General features: G+C 43.7%; 2 protein-coding genes across 5 annotated transcripts in view; one reads left to right on the forward strand and one right to left on the reverse strand.

Moving 5' to 3' along the window:
• Nucleotides 1-6: 6 nt before the first annotated feature.
• golga2 (golgin A2) lies at nt 7-26918 on the forward strand. 4 transcript variants are annotated; one of them, XM_062959408.1, is made up of 28 exons: nt 7-164; nt 2299-2421; nt 3173-3253; nt 4869-4997; nt 6356-6396; nt 6513-6576; nt 8007-8066; nt 8548-8628; nt 12453-12491; nt 14351-14413; nt 14582-14675; nt 15094-15200; nt 15705-15763; nt 16079-16220; nt 16528-16617; nt 16758-16865; nt 17543-17633; nt 17749-18095; nt 18637-18750; nt 20494-20718; nt 21906-22005; nt 22098-22186; nt 22502-22655; nt 22739-22806; nt 22941-23043; nt 23303-23409; nt 24808-24979; nt 25073-26918. In XM_062959408.1, the coding sequence occupies exons 1-28, from the start codon at nt 117-119 to the stop codon at nt 25321-25323; spliced, it is 3150 nt and encodes a 1049-aa protein (XP_062815478.1). In that variant the 5' UTR covers nt 7-116; the 3' UTR covers nt 25324-26918. The 4 variants fall into 4 exon arrangements, with proteins under 4 accessions (XP_062815478.1, XP_062815480.1, XP_062815481.1 ...); XM_062959410.1 differs by lacking the exon at nt 8548-8628; XM_062959411.1 differs by lacking the exon at nt 4869-4997.
• Nucleotides 9307-27940, reverse strand: part of dnm1 (dynamin 1) — a 134956-nt gene continuing 116322 nt past the window's right edge. The window contains exon 21 of the mRNA XM_062959423.1: nt 9307-9337. Coding sequence (XP_062815493.1) covers nt 9322-9337 — 16 coding nt within the window. The 3' untranslated portion in view covers nt 9307-9321. The remainder of the gene's footprint in view (nt 9338-27940) is intronic.

Raw genomic sequence — 27940 nt, forward strand, 5'->3', positions numbered from 1 at the left:
TCAGGGATTGCGCCTGCGCTTTGCCGCTTCCCAGCTAGGCCCGGGCGGAGCCTCGATTTGCTCTCCCCTCCCGTCAGTCCCCGCCTTCCCTCCTCCGGGCTGACGTGGCCGGGGACATGGCGGACGGGAGCAGGCAGAGCAAGCTGGCGGCGGCCAAGAAGAAGGTAAAGCGTGAGAGGGCGGCAAAGGAAGGCAGGGGAGGCCGGGCGGGGTTTACCTCAGGCCCGAAGCAGTCACTACGACGACGCCCGGCGGCCTAGGCCTCTAGGCCCAGACACGCCCCTAGTTGCCCCCTCCCCAGCCAGGCAGAGGCCTAGCCCCCTCCGAGGCGCCGCTCCGGCCTAGGCACGCCCCCGGAGGCCGGAAGACCCCAGCCCGCCCCGTAGTGGGATTGCCTCCCTCCCAAAGGCCCACATCCCCAGCGCCTGGGTATTGAACACGGGTGTGGAGGACCGAAGTTGGCCCATGCCTGCTCTAGGGTGATACTGGCTTTAGTCTCTATGATGACTATTATTATTAGTCTCAAACCGGCTATGGGATTCCTTCCTATCTTGCCTCCCTCCTCATATAGTTTTACTATATTGCAATTGGAAAAAGAATTACAGATGGATCGAAGAAGCTATGGTTGCACTGAGTTTTGCAAGACTTAAAAAAAAACAGGCTGGATGACCATCTGTTGGGATGCTTTGATTGTGTTTTTCCTGCAGGGCAGACTAGGGTTGGACTAGATGGCCCTTGGGGTCTCTTCCAACTCAGTGGTTGTTCTGAGACTGGCGCAGGGCTTTTAGCTAAGGACTTCCTTTTATGTGTTGTCGAAGGCTTTCATGGCCGGGATCACAGGGTTGTTGTATGTTTTCCGGGCTGTCTGGCCATATTCTAGAAGTATTCTCTCCTGACGTTTCACCCACATCTATGGCAGGCATCCTCAGAGGCTGTGAGGGGGTTGTTGTATGTTTTCCAGGCTGTCTGGCCGTATTCTAGAAGTATTCTCTCCTGACGTTTCACCCACATCTATGGCAGGCATCCTCAGAGGCTGTGAGGGGGTTGTTGTATGTTTTCCGGGCTGTTTGGCCATATTCTAGAAGTATTCTCTCCTGACGTTTCACCCACATCTATGGCAGGCATCCTCAGAGGTTGTGAGGTATGACCATAGATGTGCCCGGAAAACATACAACCCCGACTTTCTTTTATTTTGATGGCAAATGACAGCATTAGTTTTATTGTGAGATGGCGCTGATGGGCGAGTGTTTAAGGCTGGGTCTATGCTGCCGTATAATCCAGTTGAAAGCAGATTCTGAAATTGGATTGAATAGCAGTGTAGATGGGGCCTTGGATGCCAGTGAAGAGACAGCTTCCATGAGTTGTGCATTTTCCGGGCTGTATGGCCATGTTCCAGAAGCATTATTGCATGACGTTTCGCCCATATCTATGGCAGGCATCCTCAGAGGTTGTGAGGTATATTGGTTGTGTGGGCGAAACGTCAGGAGAGAATGCTTCTGGAACATGGCCATACAGCCTGGAAAATGCAGAACAACCCAGTGATTCTGGCCATGAAAGCCTTCAACAAAACAGCTTCCATATTTTTAAAGCCACAGACATATTCCTTGAATGCTCAGAAGAACCTCAGATACATAACATTACTGCATGTGTGAGGTGCCACCCCCATATTCAGCCTCAGCATGTAAAATGCATGTAAGCAAATCCTCCCACTCTTATTAAAAAGCTTAGAGATATATCTCAATCATCAGAAGAGGCTCTTCTTTCCGGAGAGATGTAATCAGAGTGCATGTTTAAAGACGATCCACCCATATTAAAAAGTTGGAAACTTGGAAGGAATCCCAGTTGTCTAATCCAACTTCCCTGCCATGCAGTAATCCCAAGCACTCCTGTTTAGAAATCCCTGTTTAAACATCTCCAAAGTGGGAGGACTCACTTTCCTCCACAACCAAACAGATCCCACTTTCCCACAACCAAACAGATCTTGTCACCAGTAAGGTCTTCCTAATGTTTAGGTGGGATCTCTTCCAATCCATTGGTCAACGTTTCTGAAACAGCTGAAAAACCCCAGCCAGTGTTTATACATCTGTCATTGAAATGGCATTTGCAAAATTCTGGTAGAGAAATGTGTTAGCTCATGCCTGGCTATTAGTGCATCATGCAGGGGTGACTTCTTTGTCCTGGTAAGGTTCTTTGATGTGTGCCATCCATGAAAGGCAGGGATGGAGAAAGCATGCTGCAAGTCTCTTAAGAACTTAATTTGTTGGACTTTAGGGTGTTGTTTTTCCTTCCTATTCTCAGCTAAAGGAATATCAACAAAAGAACAGCCCTGGGTTGACACCAGGAGCCAAAAAGAAACGTAAAGGTAAAGAAGGAAGTAGACCAGAGACACCAACAAATGATGGCAGAGAGTCTCCTGAAAATGTGAGTGGTTTGCTTACTATATTACATGCTCCATAATATTTATCTTCTTGCTTAAAGGTACAGTAGAGTCTCACTTATCCAACACTCGCTTATCCAACATTCTGGATTATCCAACACATTTTTGTAGTCAATGTTTTCAATATATCATGATATTTTGGTGCGAAATTCGTAAATACAGTAATTGCTACGTAGCATTACTGCGTATTGAACTACTTTTTCTGGCAGATTTGTTGTATAACATGATGTTTTGGTGCTTAATTTGTAAAATCATAACCTAATTTGATGTTTAATATGCTTCTCCTTAATCTCTCCTTATTATCCAACATATTCGCTTATCCAACGTTCTGCTGGCCTGTTTATGTTGGATAAGTGAGACTCTACTGTACTTTTGATATTGTATGAAATGGAACAGAGTTGCATAGTTTCTCTTTCTAACATTAGCAGGACAGATAAAATCAGGTAGTTCAGCAGAACATGGCTTTGATTCTCTGGGTTTAATCAGGGAACATTTAATAAGGATGTTTTGGAATTTGCCTTGGGGTGAAGGATTTGCATCCTGATCCTAAAGAGGTGAGGTATAAGTGAGTTCTGTAGATTTCAATAGGATTTACTTCCATCTTGGGTCTTTCTAGGTTTTCAGCCTTGTTGATCTTTTCTTGATCCTTTGGCATCAGAAACCTGCTGATCAATATTTTCATTCTGTCCCTTTTCTCAGCTGTTTCTCTTTCCCCTTTTCTTTCACCTCCTTTAGATTCAGAACATTCTGAAGGTGCTGGTGTCAGACCTTAACCGCTCCAATGGGGTAGCCATACCTTCATTGGACAAGAGAAAGGTGAGGCAGCATTCAGAATCTGTCCAGCAGGCTTGTAGTCCATACTGCATGCTTCCAATTCAGTTTTCAACACATAGGGCCTTTCTGTGGGAGTGGGTGGAATACACATCTCCCTCCGGGATATTTGTTGTCAGCTGTGTGAGTGTTGTTGTTGCCACCATTAACACTGAGCTATTTTGGACTTGCTCCCCCCCTCCCACCATAGCGCTTGTATGCACTTCCCTTCACTTAGTTCAAATTACAATTGGGAAGAGGGGCATGCAAGAGCGCCTCACTTTGAGCAACTGCTTTGCAAATATGTCAGGGATGTCTGAAGGGATTGGCTGGGAAAGCTGCCCCAGTGTCTTTTTTCATGTTGATAAATGGCATTGTTCACCATCGCTTACAGACGGGTCTTGGCTTCTCTACTTATGATCTTCTTTTCTCTCTTGTCACTGTTTTATTTTGATGAGCTTCACTAAGAAGAGCATGTTCTTGCTCATTCTCTGATCAAACTATTGGCCTGGTTGTAGACGAGCTGCATTGGCTATTCATGCCAACTTGTGTTTTGACAGGTGATGAAACGTGCACATGGGCCCAAATCTGAGGAATATATAAATATCCCCAGGCAGGAAGTGGCATCTTTATTGTGTGTGTTACCAGGGACTGTTGGCATACATCTGAATTAGGGAAAATAAACTTCAATTTCTGGTGCATTTCTGTAACACAAGTGCTGCTTGACCAAACATGAAATATATATAAGATATACAAAATTTGTACGATTGGCATAATGCGGTCTTGTGTTTCTTTGCTTACTGGTTAATGAGGCTGAGTGCTCTAGGAGAAAATTTGGTTTCTAGAATGAGAAAAGTAGAAAGCCAATGCTGAGATGCAAAAGCGGAGTGCCAGCCATTCTAAGAACACTTTAAATTGTACTGAAATGTGACTACAATTTTTACGAACTAATCCTGAATGATTGTAATGGCAATCACCAGGGGCACAATAAGTTTGGACAGACAAAGAACTTTCGCACACTGCAATGTCTTTGGTTTTTCCTCAGTTCCTCACATCTTTAAAACTTTCACTGTGAGTTGTTTGGACTGAGCATAGCCTCTCTAAATGCAACTATATTTGGTTAGTTAATCTCTAAGTAAAATCCAGGCCTTTAGTTAGTGGGTACCAGTTTAATTAGGATAATGCTCCTATTTATATTTGATCTGGATCTAACTGCCATCCTTGGATTTCAGTGTCCTAGAAATCATGGGGAGCATTTTGGGAGGGAACTTTTGGCAGTCAGACCCAGGCATATGTAATTGGCACTCCTTCTCTTCCAGATCTACCCATTCAGTCTTTCCAGTAATGTGTAAGCATAAAAAGGCAATACAAGTGCCAGATATTGCCCCATAGCTTTGTAGCAGCTCAGACTTCAGTATAAATTCCTGCAGTTAATTCTTAATGACAAGAGAAATATTTCAGGGTCCAGTTGTGTTTTGATGACTGTGGAGAGCATGTGCTGTTGAATTGCCTCTAACTTTGACAACTGCTTACAGAATTATTTGTTTTTTTACATTTGCGCTCCTCTGTGTTCCCCACACCTGCACGGTGCTTGTAATCCATGTGGTGTGTTTTGTGACAGGCATACTGTGATGGGGAAGTTGCCGTCCATAATGCTGAACAGCTGGCTGCTGATGTCCCCATGTTATCTAACAGCAACAGTTTGCCTAGCTCTGCCTCCCCAGCTCCTGGAAGCATGCAGCTGTCACAGGTTTGTGGATGCTTCAATACCCTACAGAAGTTTCTCCTGTTGTATTGTGTGCAGTAAAGCAAGGTTCACATAAGGATTAAAAACGTGTCATGTAGGCAAGGAGGAGAAATGTAAATTTCTCCATCTTGTGCACTGAGGTCTTCTCATGCCCAGTTTATCTGGTGCCAGATCTACTAGGGAAAGGCATCACCTGAAAAAAAGTAAATATACGTGCCTTGTTCTCCATTTGGATCCAATTCCACACAACCTGACAATCAGTTGCTTGGTTGGCTAAACACTGGAAAAATGGCATGTAGCAAGGAACATAACCCTACTTTATAAAACTAGCTCCTTAATATGAGTGTTGGTGGAGAATTTGGAGTGGCCACTTGGTTAGCTCTTGATACAGGCGAGGTTTGTGTGAGCTTCTGCTATCTATATATATAAAAGAGTGATGGCATCACGGCGACCCACAAAACAACAAAACTACAGGCCCCCCCCAACCTCGAAATTTGACGACACAACCCATCATCCATGGCTCTAGGTTGATACAACAAAAAGAAAAGAAAAATAAAGTCCTAATTAGAGAGAGAGGAATAATTGCTTTTATCCAATTGCTGCCAGTTAGAAGGCTAAGCACTGCCCACTTGGTCTCCTAGCAACCCAATCAAAAATAATAAAAAACACTAAAAAATAATTAAAAACACTAAAAAAATTAAAAACACTAAAAAATTAATACAATAAAATACCATAATAACAAAAAATAATTACAAGTTATACAAGAAAATAATAAAATATAATAAATAAAAAGATAACTTACAATAAAATTAATTAAAAATACAAATAACATCAAATAAAAATTACACAACAATTTTTAACCAATACCACCACCACTTTGCCACAGCAACGCGTGGCCGGGCACAGCTAGTGAACTATAAAATGTTAGTGAAAGGGCAGAATCTACCCACTCTGTTTTGAAGTTTATACAGGTTAAGCATCCCTTAACCAGAATTCCAAAATCTGAAATACTCCAAAATTGTACGTATGGTGCCTGTGATAGTGACACCTTTGCTTTCTGTACTCTAGTCTCATGCACAGTGTTTAAAATATTATGCATAACATTACCTTCAGGCTATGTTTATATCAAACATAAATGAATTTTGTATCTAGACCTAAGCCCTATTTCTAAGATATCCCATTATTTATGTATATGCAAATGCAAATATTCCAAAATCTGAAAACCAAAACACTTCTGGTAAGGGATACTCAACCTGTATGTCTGCATGTATATGTTTGCATGCTTCCAAACTTATGCATGTACTCATTTGTGTGCTTCTCATTACTTGTACAGTTAGTTATGCATCTATTTTATTCCACAGCTCAGTGACTCTGAACATAAAAACGCATTTGAAGAAAACAAGTAAGTAACTCTGGGTCTGCATTTGTATTTATGAAGTGCTGTGTGTTTTCTCCCTTTGAAAATATTGGTCTTAGTAGTCACTTTTATTAAAGAAACCTGCCTTGTTCCTTTTCTAGGTCCCTCTCATTAACAGAGAGCCTCCGCCAGCTCTCCGAGCAACTTAATGGCATGGTCAACCAGGTAATTGTTACTTTTCTATCCAAGTGAGAGTTAAGTAGCCAGCTCAGGAATTTTCAGTAGCTGCAGAGGTCTTTATAGCCAGACAATAAGATGTTTTCATACGGAAATCAGATATGAGTGGCTTGGATGTGTCGTGTGATCAGTGGGAATACTTGCATGAGTGGGATGTTTTATTTCAGCTTCTTGGTGATGCCTGATGTTTGCTGTGAATGTTTTTCTAAAGAGTCTGCGTGTACTTTGCTGTGTCACATCCTCCCTCCTTCCCATGAAGGAGTTCAAATTCTGGAGATGTAGACAAGAGTCTTGGGGCATGAGCTTCAGTCCTGAAAACTGGCCTTTGGTGTGGATTCAAGATGATGATGGGAGGCTTGGTTGGCCTCCTCTCTGCTCTTTTTCCACCAGCGGGCAAATATATATACAGTAGAGTCTCGCTTATCCAACGTAAACAGGCCGGCAGAACGTTGGATAAGCGAATATGTTGGATAATAAGGAAAGATTAAGGAAAAGCCTATTAAACATCAAATTAGGTTATGATTTTACAAATTAAGCACCAAAACATGTTATACAACAAATTTTACAGAAAAAGTAGTTCAATACATAGTAATGCTATGTAGTAATTACTGTATTTATGAATTTAGCACCAAAATATCACGATATATTGGAAACATTGACTACAAAAATGGCTTGGATTATCCAGAGGCTTGGATAAGCGAGGCTTGGATAAGTGAGACTCTGCTGTATATATATTAGTTAGGCCTGCAGCAGCAAGAAATTTGAATGGGGTATGCTGTGCTTTTAAGCTGTATTACTATGTTTAAAATGTGTTTCAAACCATTTAAAAGCCCTGTTTCAATATAATGGTTGCTTAATTTTAAAAACAAACCCTTTTGTATGACTGTACTTTGGTCTGATTCCTTGTAAGCCTCCTTGAGTCCTATCCTGGGAGAAAGGAAACATGTAAATAAACCTGTAGGTTGTGGGGAGAGAGCCTGCAAATTAAGAGTGCATCTCAAGTGACCCAGGCTCAACACAGGAAGTTGTGTTACATAAGTCTGAAGTTTATCCTTCCCTGTCCTGTTGGAGCCTTTTCCTATGGCTGCCAAGGGAATATCGTGTTTACCTGGCGGTTACGTGAGCCAAGGGGATATACCATGACACAGCACTTTATGAAACCTGTCCCGGCTGGTTTGTTTTTAATTCTCTGATTTTATTGCTTGGATTTTAATGTATTGTCTATTATTTATTTTGTGAATCGTTGGAATGTTTTTGGTCAAATATCTTGTGTTGTTGTTTTCGGGCTTGTCCCTGTTGTGAGCCGCCCCGAGTCCCTTCGGGGAGATGGGGCGGGATATAAAATAAAGTTTATTATTTATATTATTACCGGTTTTCACCAGTTGCATATTATAATGGCAGGCATCTATATTTTGCAGCCAACAGCCTACGTGAATGGGGAAAATGCCACGACTTGCACAGATATGAAAGAAATGGCGGTAGGTCCACAGCTATGGGCTCTTTGTCATTGAACAACTGATTTAGGTATCTGTTCTGCATTTAAAAAGTGAGAACTGACTTTGAGTACAACTGCCTGCATGCTGTAAAGCCAAAAATGTACATTGCTGGTTTCTTGTGAATGCTCTCAAGTGATGTCCAGACTAGATTTTGAGCATATCTTGAGTTTTATCAACATGCAGATTTGTCTTTGAAGGAGAATCAGTTTGGTCTAAATTCACCTGCTCCTCTTACCTAGAGTCAATCCATTGAATGGTGACAAACTCTAGTTGAGACTAGCAGTTGGATTCAAGCCCAGGTGGCTTTGAGTGGGATGTGGGCTTTCCGATTGTGGGGATGGAGTAGCACAAAGGCGCTGGGCTGTGACGTCAATCCTTTTCTCCTCCCCTTTTAATGATTTGCCTTTTTCTTCCCTTCTTCTACTCTCTTCCCTTCCTCCCCTTGTCTGCATGTGCCCATCAGACACGTTACCAGGAGCTGGCAGTAGCCCTAGACTCCAGCAATCTAACAAACAAACAACTCAGTTCAAAAGTAGAGGAATTGGTAAGAAACCCCTAGAACCAACCTGTTTGGCCTTGTCTTGCTGCTCCTCTGTGCTTTCCAGGTGCCTGCCAGGCTCTTTCACGGTGCCACAAGGAAAGGAAGGGGTCGCTTGCACAATCGTGGGCTAGTAGTCAGTGTAGTCAAATAGCACTGGAAGGAAGCTGGGCTCTCGAAGTAGCTGTTCAGCAGTGGAAATCTGCCTCAGAGTGTAGTGGAGGTTTTGAAACAGAGGCTGGATGGCCATCTGTCAGGGGTGTTTTGTGCTTTTCCTGCGTGGCAGAAGGGGGTTGGACTAGATGGCCCATGCAGTCTCTTCCAACTCTGTGATTCTAAATAAAGCATTAACCTCAATGGGACCTCTTGAGCACGGTTTGTCCTGTGACTTTGCATGGCCTTGTCTGTTTACATAGCGAAGAGTGTGTTCCTTTTCTAGCAAAAACAAGGATCTCTTGAGCAGTTTGAGAGAGCAAGGGGCTTCTAGTTTGTGTTTTTTTGCAGAGCAGGAGTGGCTCTACTTTCCATTAGCCCTTTGCAAAATGTTATTTTAGACTTCTAACCAGAGCAAGCCAAAGCAAAAGAGAGGAAAGCAGAGTAAGGAGGGAACAAAGAAACTAAGATGTTTGCCTTACCTGTGTTTGGCTCTGTTTTCATCCCTATTGTCTTTGGTCTTGATGGCCTCTGGCAAGGTGCACTTCAGAGAGAATTTGGTCTTTAAAATTAAAGATTGAAAAATGGTTAATCACGCTTGTCATAAAGATAAGAGGCAGAATAAAACCTAAAAACTCGTCAACAAGCAATAGAACGTAGTAACAGATCAATGGGAATTACATTTAATATGTGCTGTATATTCTGCTCCATCTAGTTTTCTTACCGAGGTGCTCAATCCAAATTTTGGGGGAATGGAGAGCCATATATGACTCTCCTCTTTGTATCGTGTCAAGATTGGAAAGTCGCTTTTTTTAAAACTGACTTTCAGATTCCCTCACTCAGTAGTACCTGTAATATTACTAATAATATTGCAATATAGTGGTATAGTACAATATAGTCTATATATATAAAAGAGTGATGGCATCAGGGCAGCGGACAAAACAACAAAACTACAGGCCCCCCAACCTCGAAATTTGACAACACAACCCATCATCCACGCCTCTAGGTTGATACAACAAAAAGAAAAGAAAAATAAAGTCCTAATTAGAGGGAGAGGAATAATTGTTTTCATCCAATTGCTGCGAGTTTGAAGGCTAAGCTCCGCCCACTTGGTCTCCTAGCAACCTACTCAGCCCAGGGGACAGGCACAGTTAGGCCTCACTTAGGCCTCTTCCACAGATTATCAGATTTTAACTGGATTATATGGCAGTGTAGACTCAAGGCCCTTCCACACAGCTATATAACCCATTTAGAATCTTATATTATCTGCTTTGAACTGGATTATCTTGACTCCACACTGCCATATAATCCACTTCAGTGTGCATACTAAACATAAAGACAACCATACAACAGACATTCAATACCACCACTACCTCAACAATTTCTCACCAACACCACCAGACAACGCCACAGCAACTCGTGGCTGGGCACAGCTAGTAATATATAATGCTTATATTGTGCTATGCTAATAATATAATATATTGTATGTACGTATAACTTGTAAGCCGCCCCGAGTCCCCTTCGGGGTGAGAACGGCGGGATATAAATTTCGCTAATAAATAATAATAAATAGTACCACTGGTCATGCAGTCTGGGGAATTCTGGGAATTGTAGTTGAAAGAAAGTAACACTGAAAAAAATGGTGTAGGCGTGGTCTTGGAGCCACTTTAAAGACTGGGTTATACATTAAGAAATATATGTAACATATTTTCATAATGCACTGCTTCAGAACTTTTCTCTCATTGACAAAATTGAATTATGCAATCAGTTCCAGCAGAGTTTGGGGCTAAGCAGACTAGAGGCAAAGCTGGGAGAGTGTGTGGCGATCTTTCCAGCCCTTGTGGCACACTGAGGGAGCTGGTTAGTCTTCTTGCTTGCATGAACTGCTTCTGCTTCTGCTTCTGCTACTTACTTGGCTGTTGTTTAATAGAGCTAGGAATGTGGAAGGCCTCTTCTCCCTGTCAAGAAAGACCCTGCATTGTTCAAACGGCTTCCTCCTCCATTTCATCCTCCCACCTTGCTGCATGGCCTCTCTGAGTTTTTGCTGCATTGTTCTTTCCTTTGTCTTCCTGTGGTAGCATTTCAATAGGTTCTAGGAATGTCTTGCGTTTGGGCATTGCCCACAAACAGTTTTTGCTCTGTGCCTTTAACCAACATAAGGTGGGAATATCGGGGGCTGTTTTAATCTGTGTTTGAAAAAGAGAACCCAAGTTCCATGCTGGGAGGGAAACATTGAACTTGTTGAAGAACTTACATTTGTTATAAAGAAGAATGTGAAATTCACAGAACAGAAAGTGGTGGGATGTGCAAAGCCAAGAAAACCATCATAGTGTTTACTAGTCACCACTTCCAGGTCCTTCTACTGGTTTCTAAGGCTTAATTCTGACATCACTGGAAACCAAGGCCTTTCAATGCAAGAAGGTGAAGCCCATGAGTTCCTCTAGCCTCCTTTCCTTAGGTATAGAGCTGCGGTTTCCCCTGGTTGGGCTTGACATTTCCTGTCTTTCCAGAACCCTTGCCCTAGAAATATTTTGGAGCACTCAGATAGTCCCTCGTCCCCGAGAAGTCATTTCTGGAAAAGATGTGGAAGCGGCATCTTGCCTCTGGTAGCGAGTGGGGAAAGTTCGGCGTCTGCCAAAGGCATTGTGATCTCCTCTCAGTGGAGTGCCATGAGAAAACTGCCCGAGTTCAGATGTCATTCTGTTTTAAATTAATGCAAATGTGCTTCAGGCGCACGCCTTCCCTTTTCCTCCCTTTAGAGAGGGAAATTAAAAGCTTCTTGATGTTCTAACCACATCTTCCCTGTTACCCTTGGATTGACACAGTTGCTGCTGAAATACAGTGGTAACTTGTAGTGAGAGCTTTTGCTGGCCCCAAGATATTATATTCCTCATCCTGCTGCAAGGTCAAGCCATGAGTCTGCTTTGTCCCTAAACTGGAATATGGCCTTCTGTTGCAGTAGGGCTGTTTTCTGTTGTGTACTGAATCCCAGGAATTGGCCCCGACTCCCATTTATGTGTGAATCTTCAGCTGAAATTAAAGCAGTTTCAGCAGGTGAAGTCTTTTTTTTTTCTCCCTCCTCTCGCAATGCTAGCATGCTTTAACAGAATTGGCAGCCAGAATCCAGTGCTGATTTTGAGATGGGTTTCCCTGTCTGGCTAGTCCAAAAATGATCCATTCTAGAAAGGCCTGAATGGTCTGCATCCATAAAAACGAATGAGTCCTGAAACCCACTTGCTTCAAGAGTTCAGTTTTTGCTTGTGTTCATGTTTCAGACGGAATTGGTCGGAACTGCTTGCAAAAAGTTTCTGTGTGACTCAAAAAACAACAGTTAATTTGATATGATGCAAGATGTGATGTAATTCCAGAATTATGTTGCTGTCTATGTTATACACTGGAATAAGCAATCCTTGAAAAGCTTAGATGGCAGTAATGGTGGGAAATGCTGTTAACCGTTGCTTCATATCTGTTGCGAAGTGTGTCAATATCCTCAATATGAACACACTGCAGCCAGCATTTATGTCGGGGCTCCAGGGTGTGTTGATCCTAACAAAACGCTACAAATGTTGAAAGGCCTTTTAATCCTCTTTGTATTAGTCTCGCCAAAGTATGCTGACCAGTTGGGAAAAACTGGCCACGTAGATCATACTGACGTAACCTTTTTGTAACTTCTGCAGAAACAGCAGAACCAAGAAGCTATGAATCAGCTGGAGAAGGTAATATGTTTTGCTCTAGAGACAGGGACAAAAACAGGTTGATTCTTTATTTATTTTATTTACAGCATTTATATTCCGCCCTTCTCACCCCAAAGGAGACTTAGGGTGGATCACATTACACATATAGGCAAACATTCAATGCCTTTTAACATAGAACAAAGACAGACAAACATAGGCTCCGAGCGGGCCTCGAACTCATGACCTCCTGGTCAGAGTGATTCATTGCAGTGACTCATTGCAGCTGCTCTCCAGCCTGCGCCACAGCCCGAGCCCAGATTCTTCACAGTCAGGAGGAAGGAAAGCAGTGAGGAGTGACATTAAACTGACTTATCTCCCATGAGGAGAAAGCATTACAGTAGTAGACAGTCTTGTGACCATTTGGAAGATTGCTTACATAGCTTCATCCTCCGTGCCACATACTACCCTTGGGGTAATTGCCACCGGTAGGAAACTTCTGAGAAGTATTGGCTGTGATGTGGAACCATGCTCCTCACATAAATACGTGCAGCAGCCGTGCCACGAGGATTAAGAAATAAGAAATCAGACCAAAGGCCCCTCTCGTCCAGTCCTTTTCCAGCTGTGACCAACCAGAGAAAGCTCACAGTCAGAACATGCATGTCAGTATGTTCTTCTTGGTCAATATATTAAAGGGAAATAATCTTTTTATTTCATTAAAAGAGTGAAATGACAGCCTCATCCAATTTCGTTGTTGTTGAGAGCTATTCAAAGTGGCAATGGATCAATTCCGTGGGTCTTTGGTATCCGCTGGAGTTTGGTTCCAGGACTCCGCAATGGACACCCAGATCTGTGGTGCTCAAGTCCCATGTAGTGGTGAAAAGACACCTTCAGTATTCAATTGTGACTTCTAGGAGAAATAGGATGGAGCCCCACTATGGCTTTTCCTTCAGATTGGGCGGGGGGGGGGTGTTGTGTCATCATTTTTTATTTTGCATTGCTTGCAACAGACAAGATTGTACAGGAACAGTGAAAAAACCACTTTAGTAGTTTATCAGCAGAATTGCAGTGAAGGGGGTATAAACTACAAGAACAAGCAAGTAGGCAGGCATCGATAATGGGATCAGTATGATTATTGTATCAGTATGATTATTACCTCTGGGGAGATGGTGGCGGGGTACAAAAATAAAATTATTATTATTATTATTATTATTATTATTATTACAGTAGAGTCTCACTTATCCAACATAAACGGGCCGGCAGAATGTTGGATAAGCGAATATGTTGGATAATAAGGAGGCATTAAGGAAAAGCCTATTAAACATCAAATTAGGTTATGATTTTACAAATTAAGCACCAAAACATCATGTTATACAACAAATTTGACAGAAAAAGTAGTTCAATATGCAGTAATGCTATGTAGTAATTACTGTATTTACAAATTTAACACCAAAATATCATGATGTATTGAAAACATTGACTACAAAAATGCATTGGATAATCCAGAATGTTGGATAAGCGAATGTTGGATAAGTGAGACTCTACTGTATTAGTATTATTTTATTGTATGACACAGCAAACAAGATAGCCATGCTGGATTTTATATCACAAAATCACAAGTCGAACACTTCCCAAGTGTCTAGGACTGTGTGATGTATTTTCGGATGATACGTGCAGATCCCAGCAGAGTGGCCTTTTGCAATTGGCAGATCGTGATTGGCAGATTATTATTATTATTATTATTATTATTATTAAGTAGACGTCTGTGTAGCAACTAGGAATGTGTATAGAGCTCACAGTAACTCTGGTGGTGTATATGGGCTCAATGTTGGGGATATCTGAGGAAAGTTGTAAGCGTAGCCATGCTTTTTATGTTGATATATCTGTACTTTGTGTCTTCGTAGGAAAAGAAGGGGTTTGAGCAGAAGTTTTCAAAGGAGCAAGCTGCGTTGCGAGAACAATTGCAGGTAGGTACGCGGCCCTCCTGCATATTTATTCCAGCAGATGCCGGTTCTCTCTCTTAGACCATCTTTTCATGGGAAAAAGCATTCACTGCTCATGAGTCTTTCTGGAAATTGCTGTGATAGAAAGACGCCAAGCATTCATTCATTCGGGGTTCTGCACTTTCTTTGCAGGTCCACATTCAGACTATTGGGATCCTGGTTTCTGAGAAATCAGAGCTGCAGACGGCCCTGGCGCATACGCAGCAGGCCGCTCGCCAGAAAGCAGGTAGGCAGCCTTGGGAGGAGCCTGGAAAACGCATCTCCACAAGCGAGATGGAAACAGTCGCAGTGTGTGAAGTGGCCCCAGCAAACTCAAATATCCATACTTCTTTTGGGACCAACTTTTGTCTTTTTACTAAAGTAGTAACTGCAGGGGATACAGAGGTAGCTTTTCTGACCCTGGGGCCCTCCGGTGTTGCATAGGCTACTGGAAATGTCTAACTTCTTTCCCAGAAATTACTGGCTGTCCAGTTCTCGCTTTGATGTCAGAATAATCCAGATGTTTGCAACCTACTTCAGAGGTGAATTGCCACTCCTGGAGGCCTCTGGAGCAGGCATGGGCAAACTTTGGCCCTCCAAGTGTTTTGGACTTCAACTTCCACAATTCCTAACATGCCTACGTTACCATCCTTTTTCTCGGACAGGAGAAGCCGAGGACCTTGCTGGCCGGTTGCAGGCCTCTCGACAGAGAATATCAGAAGTGGAGCACACACTGTCCTCCCTCTCTGCGCAACAGAAGCAGCAAGAAAAGGTTATCTTTTAAAATGTTTTTTTCCACTTCTCCTTGTCCCCAGTAAGTTTTTTTTAAGTAAGTGGAGGAAGCCTGTCGCTTTTGTTTGGCTCCCTAGCTTTGGGTCCTCTGCCAGGGGGATTGAGGGCAGCATGCTCAGCCATAGAGCCTTCTTGGCATCAGCACCGCCCTCTGTCTCGTGTCTAATTGTGGTGTCCAATTTCAAGACTTAGCTGGATGCAACTCTTTTTGTGATCTGGACTAACTAGATCTGGCATTCCAGGCAAATTCATTCTGCAGAGGGAAGTAAACCTTTGCTGCCTCATTTTTTCCTGCAGATAATAAAACTTTGTTTATATTCTGTAGATGACTTTAGGATCCCTATATATAGAGATATCTTCCCTATAAAATATATTAGTTAAACAGCAAAATAAACACCCAGACTTGGAAATAAGCAACAGAGGTTCAGATGTGCTCAGGTTTTAGTTCTCGTTCATTGATTTGTTTGTGTTTTCTTGTTGGCAGCATAACAAAGAGCTGGCCAAGGAACGAGATAGTCTGAAGATGGAAGCCTACAAACAAAGGTGAGCTTTGGCCTTCTTCTTGCTGCTGTGCCATTGTCTGAGGTTTCTCCAGCTCCCACTTGAGGCATCTTCTGCTCTACTCTTTTCCCTCCTTTGTGCAACAGGAAGGCAGTGACAAACATTGTGGTTCTAAGGTTATGAACTTGGTTTTGGAAATTTTACTGTCTCTTGGCCAAACATAATCCACATAGTAGTTGTGAGCCTTGGACGTCAGACAAAGGTTTCTATAAAGAAATGTGCAACAAAGCCCACAAACTAACTCCTGTACATACTGTTATAGTAATACCAATTGCCTTTGTGTTTTCTTACCTCCAGCAAAAGTAGTGAAGAACTTAAGCAGCAAAACTCTGAACTGTCTGAGAAACTGCGCAGCTTAATCTCCGAAAACTCTGCCATGAAGCTGGACGTGGAGGATTTGCACAAGAAACTGGAAATGGCAGAGCTGATGATTCAGCAGGTGAGCATGACATACTAGGGAGGAAAGTAGAGAAGTGTTTCCTCCTTGCTGTCTGTCTGGGTCTTTTGGAAAGCCTCAGGCCTTTGAAGAGGGGCCTCCCATCGTTTTAGTTCTTCCAGTGGTGATTCGGATAAGCATCTTAAGCATCCGGGGGTGTTTTTGTGAGAGAAAATTCCACTTCTTAAAAAAGCACACTTTTTTTTTTTTGCAAATTGATACTTCTTAGAGATGTTTACATTCTGCACTTCAAAGTCATCAGAAGGGTGTTGTATCCCATTCAGTGCAGTATTCTGTAATCCTTCTCCAGTTTGCAAGCCAGCCAGGCGTCCCGGATGCCACCCAACAGCTGCAGATGGCCTTGGAAGAAAGAGCAAACCTCGAAGCACAAATTGCCCAGGTGAGGCGTGATTTCGGAAGTGGTGGACCAAGAGATTGGGCTTTCAGAGCAACTTCCCTCAGCTCTCTCTCTCTGGGAATAGTAGCTGCTTCTGCATCGCTTAGCTGAGGCTTTCCTTTTTCTTATTCTTTCCTGAACAGCTGTCTGAGTCACTCCAGCATTTGCAGGCTGAACGGGATCAGTATGCCCAGAAGCTGAAGGAGGAAGGGGGAATCTGGCAGCAGCGAGTCCAGATGCTCTCTGAGCAGGTAAGGGAAGCAACTGGGAAACAGCAAAGGGAAAATGTTTCTGCCATTGTCATAGTATTGGGAAACTGGAGGTGAACTTCTCCCCCTGTGGCTGGAATCAAGCATACCATCAGGAAGCTGGAAGCTGGAGAAGATTTAAATTACCTCTGCGTCTGTCTCTGTCTCTGTTCTATGTTATATGACATTGAATGTTTGCCTTATATGTGTACAATGTGATCCGCCCTGAGTCCCCTTCAGGGTGAGAAGGGCGGAATATAAATACAGTAGAGTCTCACTTATCCAACACTCGCTTATCTAATGTTCTGGATTATCCAACGCATTTTTGCAGTCAATGTTTTCAATACATCATGATATTTTGGTGTTAAATTTGTAAATACAGTAATTACTACATAGCATTACTGCATATTGAACTACTTTTTCTGTCAAATTTGTTGTATAACATGATGTTTTGGTGCTTAATTTGTAAAATCATAACCTAATTTGATGTTTAATAGGCTTTTCCTTAATGCCTCCTTATTATCCAACATATTCGCTTATCCAACATTCTGCCGGCCCGTTTATGTTGGATAAGTGAGACTCTACTGTACTGCAAATAAATAAATAAATGAACTTCTAGCTTTGGACAAAATATGGAAACAGTAAACTTAGTCTTTCTTTATCTTTTTCCTGTGGAGTAGATCCGCACCTTGACAGAAGAAAAGGAACTGAATGTCAATCGAATTCAGGAGCTGGAAAACAACCTGTCCGAGTTGCTCAGCAGTCAGTCTGGTAAGGTTCAGGAATGGGAACGGCAAAAAGGCTTCCTTGCAGGCTCCCTCTTCTTTGGGATCCATTTACGTGAGCTGTGCTGAGTTGCCTCTCTTCCTGTCCCTTGGTTCTGTAGCCGCAAAGCCCGCAGAGAGTGAGCCCTCCCCGCCGCCGGGGCCGACGGAAGCGGAGCTGCGCTTGCAAGAGGAGCTGGCCCGCCTGCAGCAGGAGAAGGAGGCCCTGCAGGGCCAGTGCCAGGCCCAGGTGCGAGACAACCAGCAGCTGAGCCGCCTCAACCAGGAGCAGGAGGAGCGGCTGGAGGAGCTGGAGCGGAGCCTGCAGCGCTACAGCGAGGAGGCCGTGGACCGGCAGCAGATCCTGGAGAACATGCAGAGCGACAAGGCCACCATCAGCCGGGCCTTGACCCAGAACCGGGAGCTGAAGGAGCAGCTGGCGGAGCTGCAGAATGGGTTTGTCAGGCTGGTGCGTCCCTCCCACCTTGCGCTTGGAGGCCGAAGCTCCCTCAGTCGGTCACCTTCCCTTGTCCCAGGCTAGGCATGTTTGACCACAAGAAGCCACAAAACCCCAGGGGAGCCTGTTGTTAGGTTGTGGTACAAGTTGCTTCTATAGTGTTCAAAACGCTCTGTGTTGCCTCTTGCTCTTCTCTGTCCACCATGAGCTTATCCTATTATAGTTTGCCTTCTTCTTAGTAAGTAAGTAAAAGTTTATTTGTATACCGCCCTCTCTCCCAAAAGGGACTCAGGGTGGTTTCCAATATACATTGTACATTTTTGTACAATGTTTTATGCTGATTTTATCTTCTTACACATTTTTCTCACTCCTGAATAGTTTCTGCTGCCTATAGGTTGCTTGTGGCCCTTAAACCTGTTTTTACACCAACTCTGAAAAGCCAGGCTTTTGTTATGCTGAAAGACAGGAGCTGGCCATAAAAATGGTCCTAGTCTAAGCTTACTGATTGCAGGCATGTGCCCTTTCCTTGCTTCACTTCCTTCTCCATTTGTAGACCAATGAGAATATGGAGGTGACGAGTGCCTTGCAGTCTGAGCAGCACGTGAAGAAGGAGCTGGCCAAGAAGCTGGGTCAGCTGCAGGAAACACTGGCCGAGCTCAAGGAGAAGGTAATCCTCTGCCCAGGGTCCGTGTGGGAAATGAATTGGGAGGATGGAGGACCCTGAAGGCCCTCAAGGGAGGAGGAGGGTCTTCCCTGGAACTTTGGCTGCTTCAGAAGGGCAGTGCCTTGGCTGTAGCCCCTTTCTGAAGGAAATACGAGACGGGTATGTTTATTCACTTGCCTATATTGAGTAGGAAACAGTTTTGAAGCCTATAGACCTTTGTGGAAGAGGTTATGATGTGCCTGAGATATCTCAGGCCCTGTGGCTTAGCACAGTGATGGGCAGCCTTTTGAGCTTGGTGTGTCAAAATTAGCCAAAAAACCAAAAATAACTTCACTTTTTCCAATGGCAGGAAACGGCACCCATAATACAGGCCCTCACCTCTCCCAGTTTTTCCCTCACTTATCTCAGTAATGATGGTCAACTAGAAATCCACGACACCCCAGAACAGTAGAATGGATGATGGTTGCTGTGGTTGTATGGTTGATGGTAATGGCGATCACAGGGCCCCCAGAGATGCGTCCCTCGCACCATTCCACGGCTCCCTGCTCCTCCCACCGGGAGTAAGGTCAAAGATCTCCTAAAGGCCTAACCAGGCCGGCCTGTAGCACAGCTGGTTAGTAGCCAGCTGCAATAAATCACTACTGACTGAAAGGTCATGAGTTTGAAGCCAGCCCGGGTCGGAGTGAGCTCCCAACCATTAAATAGCCCAGTGCGCTGTTGACCTATGCCGCTCGAAAGACAGTTGCATCTGTTTGGTAGAAAATTTAGGTACTGCTTTATGCAGGGAGGCTAATTTGACTAATTTACAACACCATAAAAACTTCCAGCAGCTTCCCCTGGGTGGCCGGAATCAAGCATAACCCTATGAAGGCAGAATCTGGAAAATGTTAAATTGCCTCTGTGTCTGTCTATATGTGTCTAATAATGGCATTGAATGGTTGCCATGTCTATGTGTATTGTGATCTTCCCTGAGTCCCCTTCGGGGTGAGAAGGAAGGGTGGAATAGAAATACTGTAAATAAATAAATAATCAGAACTAGAATTCTGTTGTTCTGGCCTACAGACCTCCGGCACAGAATTTCTACATGGCAACTGGCCGAGGATGAAACATCTTTCTTGGTAGGCGGCCCCATACTTCTCTGTATGTGGCTGCATGCGGCCACGTGTCATCGAAAATGGCTACGCATGTCAGTGCTAACACGCGTGTCATATGTTTGCCATCACTGGCTTAGCACCATTCAATTTGCAGGCCTCAACTATGATCAAAGAACCATTCTTCTTGCCTGTCTTCCAGTTATTACATACTGTGATTCTTTGGCTCTACCATCTTTGCCCTGAGAGTTGATGCTGCTACTTCATAGGTTGAGCATCTCTTATCCAAAATTCCAAAGTAATTTAAAATCCAAAATTGTCCCATACCTACTTAGTAGGTATGGGACGGGCTGTGGCGCAGGCGGGAGAGCAAGCCAGCTGCAATTAACTGCAATGAATCACTCTGACCAGGAGGTCATGAGTTCGAGGCCGCTCGGAGCCTATGTCTTTGTTCTATGTTAAAAGGCATTGAATGTTTGCCTATATGTGTCATGTGATCCGCCCTGAGTCCCCTTCGGGGTGAGAAAGAAGGGCGGAATATAAATGCTGTAAATAAATAAATAAATAAATAATGTTGTTCTCGTCCAAGATTAAGTTTGGGGGAGGTAAACGGGTATGGCTGTATTGCCCAGCTCTGGTTTTCTTTTCTTTTCAGCTTTCTCAGAAAACAGAGGAGGCCCAGGCTCTTCAGGAGCAGCGGGATCAGTACTACACCCACCTCCAGCAGTACACGGCTGCCTACCAGCAGCTGGCCACGGAGAAGGAGGAGCTGCAGAAGCAGTACCTCCTCCAGACGCAGCTCATGGACCGCCTGCAGCACGAGGAGGTCCAAGGCAAAGTTGTGGCCGAGATGCACCTCAAGGAGCTTCAGCAGGCCAAGGTAAGGGCTAGAATTCGGAGGTCGGTGGCCATTCAGAGAGAGGAAATAGTCGACAGAATGTTGAAATTGTGCTGGCAGAGACCGTGAGTCCACTGAGGGCAGATTTATAGCCCAGTGTCCAAGCCATCCAGTCTTTGTGTTGGATAGTCTAATCCAGGGGTCCCCAAACTAAGGCCCGGGGGCCGGATGCGGCCCTCCAAGGCCATTGACCTGGCCCCCACCCTCAGTTTTAGACTTAGGCTCGCCCAAAGTCTGAAATGACTTGAAGGCACAACAACAACAATCCTACTTGATGATCTCATTGGCCAGAAGCAGGCCCACACTTCCCACTGAAATCCTGATAAGTTTACAGTATGTTGGTTAAAATTATTTTTATTTTTAAGTATTGTATTGTTCTTTCATTTACTAATATTGTAAATGAATGATATGGTAATAATATAATGTATTGTGTATACATATAATATTGATAATAATATTATAATCATCATCATCATCATCATTTAATTACTTATTAATCGCCCTCCATCCACGATGCTCTAGGCGATTTACAAGATAAAATTGTAAAGGATAAAAATACATACATACAAATATTGATTAAAAAATATTAAAATATTAAAATATTATGTATATACATAATATATACAATATTATATATTGTATAATGTAATACAATATAATATTTATTTATTTCAGTATTTCTACCCCACCCTTCTCACCCAATAGGGGGCTCAGGGCGGCTAATAATAATAATACAATATAATAATATTGTATAATATAATAATATTAATTATATATTATATAGGTAATGGTAATATTACTAATAATATTAGGGTATAACGGTATAGTACAAGATGTTATTATATAATGCTAATATTGTGCTATGCTAATAATATATTGTATGTACATACAACTTGTAAGCCGCTCTGAGTCCCCTTCGGGGTGAGAGAGGGTGGGTATAAATATAGTAAATAAATAATTGTTGCTGGGGGGGGGGGGGTTGCACTACAAATAAGACATGTGCAATGAGCATAGGAATTTTTTTTTTTTTCAAATGATAATTCGGCTCCTCAATTATCTGAGGAATCATGAATCAGCCCTCCACTTAAAAAGTTTGAGGACCCCTGGTCTAATCCATTTAGTTGTGCTTTGGGTTTCTGTTTCAAAGATCTGCCGCTTCTCTCTTGAAGGAAAGCCTGGGGACGATGGCCAAAGAGAACCAGGAGCTGCAAGCGCATGTCAGCCAACTCATGGCCGAACTGGACACCAAGGTGCTTCCCAGGGCGCAAGGTGAGCGCGAGGTCTCCTTAGGTGGAGAGGACTCAGGAGGGATGATCTCAAGGGGGCCTTCTAGCACCTCTGTTCATCTCTCTCATCTGTAGGGGATGGAGTGGAAACGGAAGAGGCCATGGAGGACCAAAACACCCCTCCGCTCAACATCCCAGAGGATTTTGACAGCAAAGAGGAAATGGTGAATGGCGGGTCCTCTCAATTTCTCTGACTGGAGCTGTGTCAATGGAGAATAATTTAGCTTTATTTATTTATAGTATTTATATTCCACTCTTCTCACCCCGAAGGGGACTCAGGGCGGATCACATTGCACATATAAGGCAAACATTCAATGCCATAACATAGAACAGAGACAGAGACAGACACAGGCCTCAAACTCATGACCTCTTGGTCAGGGTGATTTGTTGCAGCTGGCTGCTCACCAGCCTGCGCCACAGCCCGGCTTTGGAAGTGCAGGCCCTTATTTCTCATTGTTGCCACTGGGGTTGCCTCTTAGGTTGCCTTCTTGACATCCACCATGTCCCAAGCGGAGTCTCAGCGTGAAGAGATGAGGCAGGAGCTGGCGGAGCAAAAGAGGCAATGCAGAGGCCTCCTGCAGCAGATTGCAATGCTCCGGAAGGAACAACAGCTGCATGTCACCACAGCAGGAGGTGAGTGTCCATGTCTAGCCAAACTAGACCATGCGCATCTCCTTTCTTCTGCCTCTTGTGCTGAATTTTCTGGTCTTTTCCAGTCCCCAGTTCAGATTCTGTTCCAGGGGAGGTTCACGAGGCCTTAAAAAGTGCCATGGAGAAGCTACAGGTGAGTCTGGGTGGGGATCGTGTCTGGGCCGTGAACCCAAACGGGTGCCACTTGTCAGACTCTGCAGTGGCAGAAGGGCTTTGCTTTCGTCCTTTGGTCCCACCTCAGTGACCATTGGGCTGTTGGGCTTTTAGTCTCGTTTCACAGATTTGATGCGTGAGAAGGTGGAGCTGAAGGACCGGGTGGAAGAGCTGGAGCACCGCTGCATACAGTTGTCGGGAGAAACAGACACGATCGGTAAGGCGCAGGCAACCCCTGCTGGGTCCTCTCTTCAAGGCTTTTGTGAAACGGTCTCTTTCTCCCAGAACTCTTTGTCCGCTTGTCTCCTGAGCATGCTAAGTTTGTATAGTCTCTCTCACATATACGCCCAAAAAAGGAGAATGAGAGAGCTTGGACTTTCTAGCTGTGGGTTGTAAGTTTTCAGTACATAAATCCCAACTTGTAGCTCTTCTTCTGATGGGTTTGCTCCAACTGACCCATCTCTCTTGTGCTCCAGGCGAATACATTGCTCTGTACCAGAGCCAACGGGCTATCCTGAAGCAGCGTCACCGGGAGAAGGAGGAATACATCAGCCGGCTGGCCCAGGACAAGGAGGAAATGAAGGTGAGTAAAGCATCACATCCTTTGGGATTTTTTCCTGACATGGCACTAAAGGAGTGAGGTGGTAGTTATTCCAAACAGATAGCCGCTGGTACAGCCTTTCACTTCAACCTCACATCTTGTCTAGGGCAGTATGATCTCTGAAGGATAGTGCCCTGTCCAGATTATGTAAAACACTGTGTAGGTTAATGGAGAAAGAAAGTCCTGCCTCCTGGAACATACGCTGAACTTGGTCCAGTTGGTATAAAAGGAAGGAAGAGTTTGTTTCTTTTCAGCTCTGTGCATGGTTTTTGGGAATGGCTGCCCTTCTGTCCGAAGGGACTTCTATAATAATAATAATAATAATAATAATAATAATAATAATAATAATAATAATAATAATAATAATAAAACTTTATTTATATACCGCCCTATCTCCCGGATGGGACTCAGGGCGGTTTACAGTCATAAAAGCAACACAAACATTACATAACAACATAATACACATTATTAAACAAAGTAAAATAATACAATTATAACAATGAATGACACTTACATGACATATAAAGGGGACGGGAACCATAAAACCAATATATTAAAATGTATCATTTTAGGCTAGGGAAATCTTGTGCCATATATTCAGAAATCAGCGGTAGTCCAATATCATTACTCAAAAACCTGCTGACACCACCAGGTCTTCAGTTCCTTACGGAAATTGGATATTGGATAATGTAGGGGATTGCCTGATCTCTTTTGGCAATGCATTCCAGAGCCGGGGGGGGCACTGCCGAGAAGGCTCGTTCCCTCGTCCCCACCAGCCGCACTTTAGTAACTAAAGTTACTAATAATAATAATAAAATAATAAAACTTTATTTATACCCCACCACCATCTCCCCAATGGGGACTCGGGGCGGCTTACATGGGGCCATGCCCAGAACAATACAATATAAACAGCGTATAAAAGAACAACACATCACAACACAGTGAACAATACGATAAATAATAATATCCATTACAATGCAAATCAAGGAAACAATAAAAACAAGGGCGGACCACATGAACATTTAGTTAAAACTCGGGGTGAGAAAGACATAAGGATAAAAAACCACAGCGAACAGGGTCATAAGAAAGTGGTGTAGTCTAGAGGATAGATATTAGATGGGAGCAGCGAAAAGAAATATAAAGTAGTTACTCTCCAAAAGCACAACGGAAGAGCCATGTTTTCAAGTCTTTCTTACTGTGGGTGTTTTTATGGTGGATGGCAAAGAAGTGGGAGAAAAGAGTCATGTAAGGTTGTGAGCGGAAGGTGTTCACAACATTGAGGCTCCAATTGATAACAATTGTGGGGGAAGAAGTGGGTGTTCTGTGGGACAGTTGGCCCTGAGCGGCTCTCTTTGCTCCCATCCCGCCGTCCATTTCCAGATGAAGTTAATGGAGCTTCAGGAATTGGTGATGCGCTTGGTGGGCGAGAGAAATGACTGGTATGCGAAGTACATGGCGGCCGCACAGAACATGGAGCTGCAACTTGGCCCTGGCAGCAGTCCTGCCGATACAAAGCAGAGGCACTTGGAGCTCAACACTACTGATGGAGAAGGTGAGCAGTGGTGGAAAAGGGGAGGAGAGACTGCTGTCATTGTTTAGAGGGGTCTTATTAAAGCAACTTCCCTCAATTTGGATTACTTTGCAGGACTGCGAGAAGTGAGCCTGGCCGACGAGCCAGACCAGGAAGCCACTGATGCTGCGTCCCGTTGTCCCACCGGCACTGACGGCCAGGCCCCCCCGCCTGCTCCTCAGGACCCCACGGCCAAGCAGATCATGCAGCTTCTCCGTGAAATCCAGAATCCCCGGGAGAGGCCCGGCTCGCTCCTGGAGAACCCCTGCATCCCCTTCTTTTACCGGGCTGATGAGAACGACGAGGTCAAGATCCTGGTGGTGTAGCTGGGCGCAGAAGCTGCTGAGGACCCAAAGGGCCCTGCCTTCTCTGTCCTGCAGCAGCAACAACAGCAAAGGTCGGTCACGGTGGAGCGGAGCAGGAGCGAGGGCTTGGCAGTTCTGTGCCGGTCCTTCCCTTTTGCTGCTCTGAACACATCACGTCGGCCGTCGGGAGCAACTTGGTTCTCCTGGCTTCCGTTTTACCACTTCGTTCCCCGTTTGGCCATCGCCATAGGCCTCCGGCTTCCCCACTAGTTTATTCCAGGACAGATGTTTTGGGTTCTCTTTTTCTCTCATCCGGGTCTCAGCCCTCCCGCTTGACAGTGCTGCCAGCCTAATAGCCAGATCTGTAGCTCTCTCCAAAACAAGAGGCTTTCTGACATGACAGCCTCCATTGGCAAAGTGCTGCGAAAACATTTTTGTTTGAAGGGCAACATTGGTGAGTTTTGGTTCCAGTTACCCTTTTACTTGGGCTTTTGGCTGTTTGGTGAAGATGAGTTGAGGGTGGGATGGAAATATGACTGCACTTTGGATGGCGAGATAACTTTGGCGTCTATGTTGGGAGGATTTTATTTATTTTTAAAGATGGGGAAAACTAGTAAAAAAAAGTATCAGATCACTGGAGAAATGAACCTGTTTTGTATTGATTTCTGGAAATCCAACTACTTGTAGTGGGATCTTCTTTCTTCCTCACTGAGTTGGGTGATTTTGACAGAAGCTGGGGATCGGGGTGAACTCCAGTGCAGAACAAGGCAGAAAGGTTCTACGCAGGGGCATGACTGAAAAACAGAATATTGAGAATATGTGCCGAAGGAACAGACCTGAAACAGGTGCTCTATCCTTAGTTGAACCTTAGACTATACATTTGCACATTAGCGGTGCAAATGGTTGGCTAGTGATATGAGTGGAGAGGAAAAGACCACTGATGCTCTGGAGATGGGTTGGCTGCTGCATTGCGCTTCCCAGCCTGGCATTCTGCCGGTCACTTCAGCCATTGGTTATTCCATTTCCATCAGAGCAGAACCTGCTAGAAGCAAACCAGCCAAAGATAAAAGCACACAGGGAAGTTTTTAAATAAATCTGCTTTCTTCCCATCCCTGCCCAGTTCGCCGAGCCTGGGGCACGATTGTAGACGAAATCACTGTACTCTTCCATATTCTAGAAGGGGATCTTGAAGGCAGAAGACATCCCAGAAATTGGCACAGCGAACGGTTTTAAGTCAGTGTTAACCCCCTGGGTGCGTCGTATCAGGGCACTAGCAAAACAGGCCCGTGAACTGTTTGCACAAGTGTACATAGTGTGTAATGTGTAACATTTTGTACATACCTTAAATAAAGAAGAGGGGAGTCCCTTGGCGGCATTTCTGACTGCCAGGAGACTCCTTGTAACCTTGTATTATAAAGTCAAACGATCTAACGTCAGTGGAGGGGCAGGGGAAGGAATGTGATTTAATATAGAACTGTTGGATATTTATTGGGTGTCTGGTTTTCCAAGAATGTGAAAGGAAAACCCTGATTAGAAAACTCTTTGAGTTCTATGGCAGAGATTATTTAATTCCTGTTACAAATTTGTTCTTTCCGAATAAACCTGTTCCACCTGTAGCAGACTCTGCATGTTGCTCTCTTGTGTCCTGGAAAAGGCAAAACAGCTTCACCTACTTAATGGTTGCACGGAAAATACGTAGCTAAGAGTTTGGTTACTCATCCCAATTATTGAGGTTGCCCCTTGATTTGTCTCGAAGATGAAGGCAAAGTTTGATTTCATGGGATTTATTGGAAGCCACGTTCCAAAGGCAAAACAAATCCCCCACCAGTATAATTTGGGTATACAGTAGAGTCTCACTTATCCAAGCTAAACGGGCCGGCAGAAGCTTGGATAAGCGAATATCTTGGATAATAAGGAGGGATTAAGGAAAAGCCTACTAAGCATCAAATTAGGTTATGATTTTACAAATTAAGCCCCAAAAACATCATGTTATACAACAAATTTGACAGGAAAAGTAGTTCAATACACAGTAATGTTATGTTGTAATTACTGTATTTACGAATTTTATTTATTTATTTATTTATTTATTTGCGACATTTATATACCGCCCTTCTTACCCCAAAGGGGACTCAGGGCGGTTTACAAGTATATATACATACAATATATTATATTATACAACTATATTGCAATATTATTAGTAATATTGCATGTAGTATAAATATACAATTATAATAGTGAATTATAATTATTATTACATTGTATTACAACATAATATTATTATTAATATTAATATATATATTCGTGTGTGTGTGTGTGTGCATGTGCATACACATACACACACACACACACATATATATATATACACACACACAAACACACACACACACACACAAAGCATGTTACTAGTAGGAGGGGCCTTGAGCTGGAGCAAGGAGACAAGATGGAGAATTTAGCACCAAAATATCACGATATATTGAAAACTTTGACTACAAAAATGGCTTGGATTATCCAGAGGCTTGGATAAGTGAGACTCTACTGTATTTGTGCCAAATTTGGTCCACTGAATGAAAACACGTCCTGCATATCAAATAATTACACCACGATTCATAACAGTAGCAAAATTATGGTTACGGAGAGG

Source organism: Anolis carolinensis, unplaced genomic scaffold (genome assembly GCF_035594765.1).
Source record: "Anolis carolinensis isolate JA03-04 unplaced genomic scaffold, rAnoCar3.1.pri scaffold_7, whole genome shotgun sequence".
NCBI lineage: Eukaryota > Metazoa > Chordata > Lepidosauria > Squamata > Dactyloidae > Anolis > Anolis carolinensis.

What these genes read in the sequence shown, in the direction of transcription:
- golga2 (XM_062959408.1), top strand. Translation starts at nt 117, where the DNA reads ATGGCGGACGGGAGCAGGCAGAGCAAGCTGGCGGCGGCCAAGAAGAAG. An exon ending in TGGCCGAGCTCAAGGAGAAG is followed by an intron (nt 18,751 to 20,493) that starts GTAATCCTCTGC and finishes TTTTCTTTTCAG; the next exon opens with CTTTCTCAGAAAACAGAGGA. An exon ending in TTGACAGCAAAGAGGAAATG is followed by an intron (nt 22,187 to 22,501) that starts GTGAATGGCGGG and finishes GTTGCCTCTTAG; the next exon opens with GTTGCCTTCTTGACATCCAC.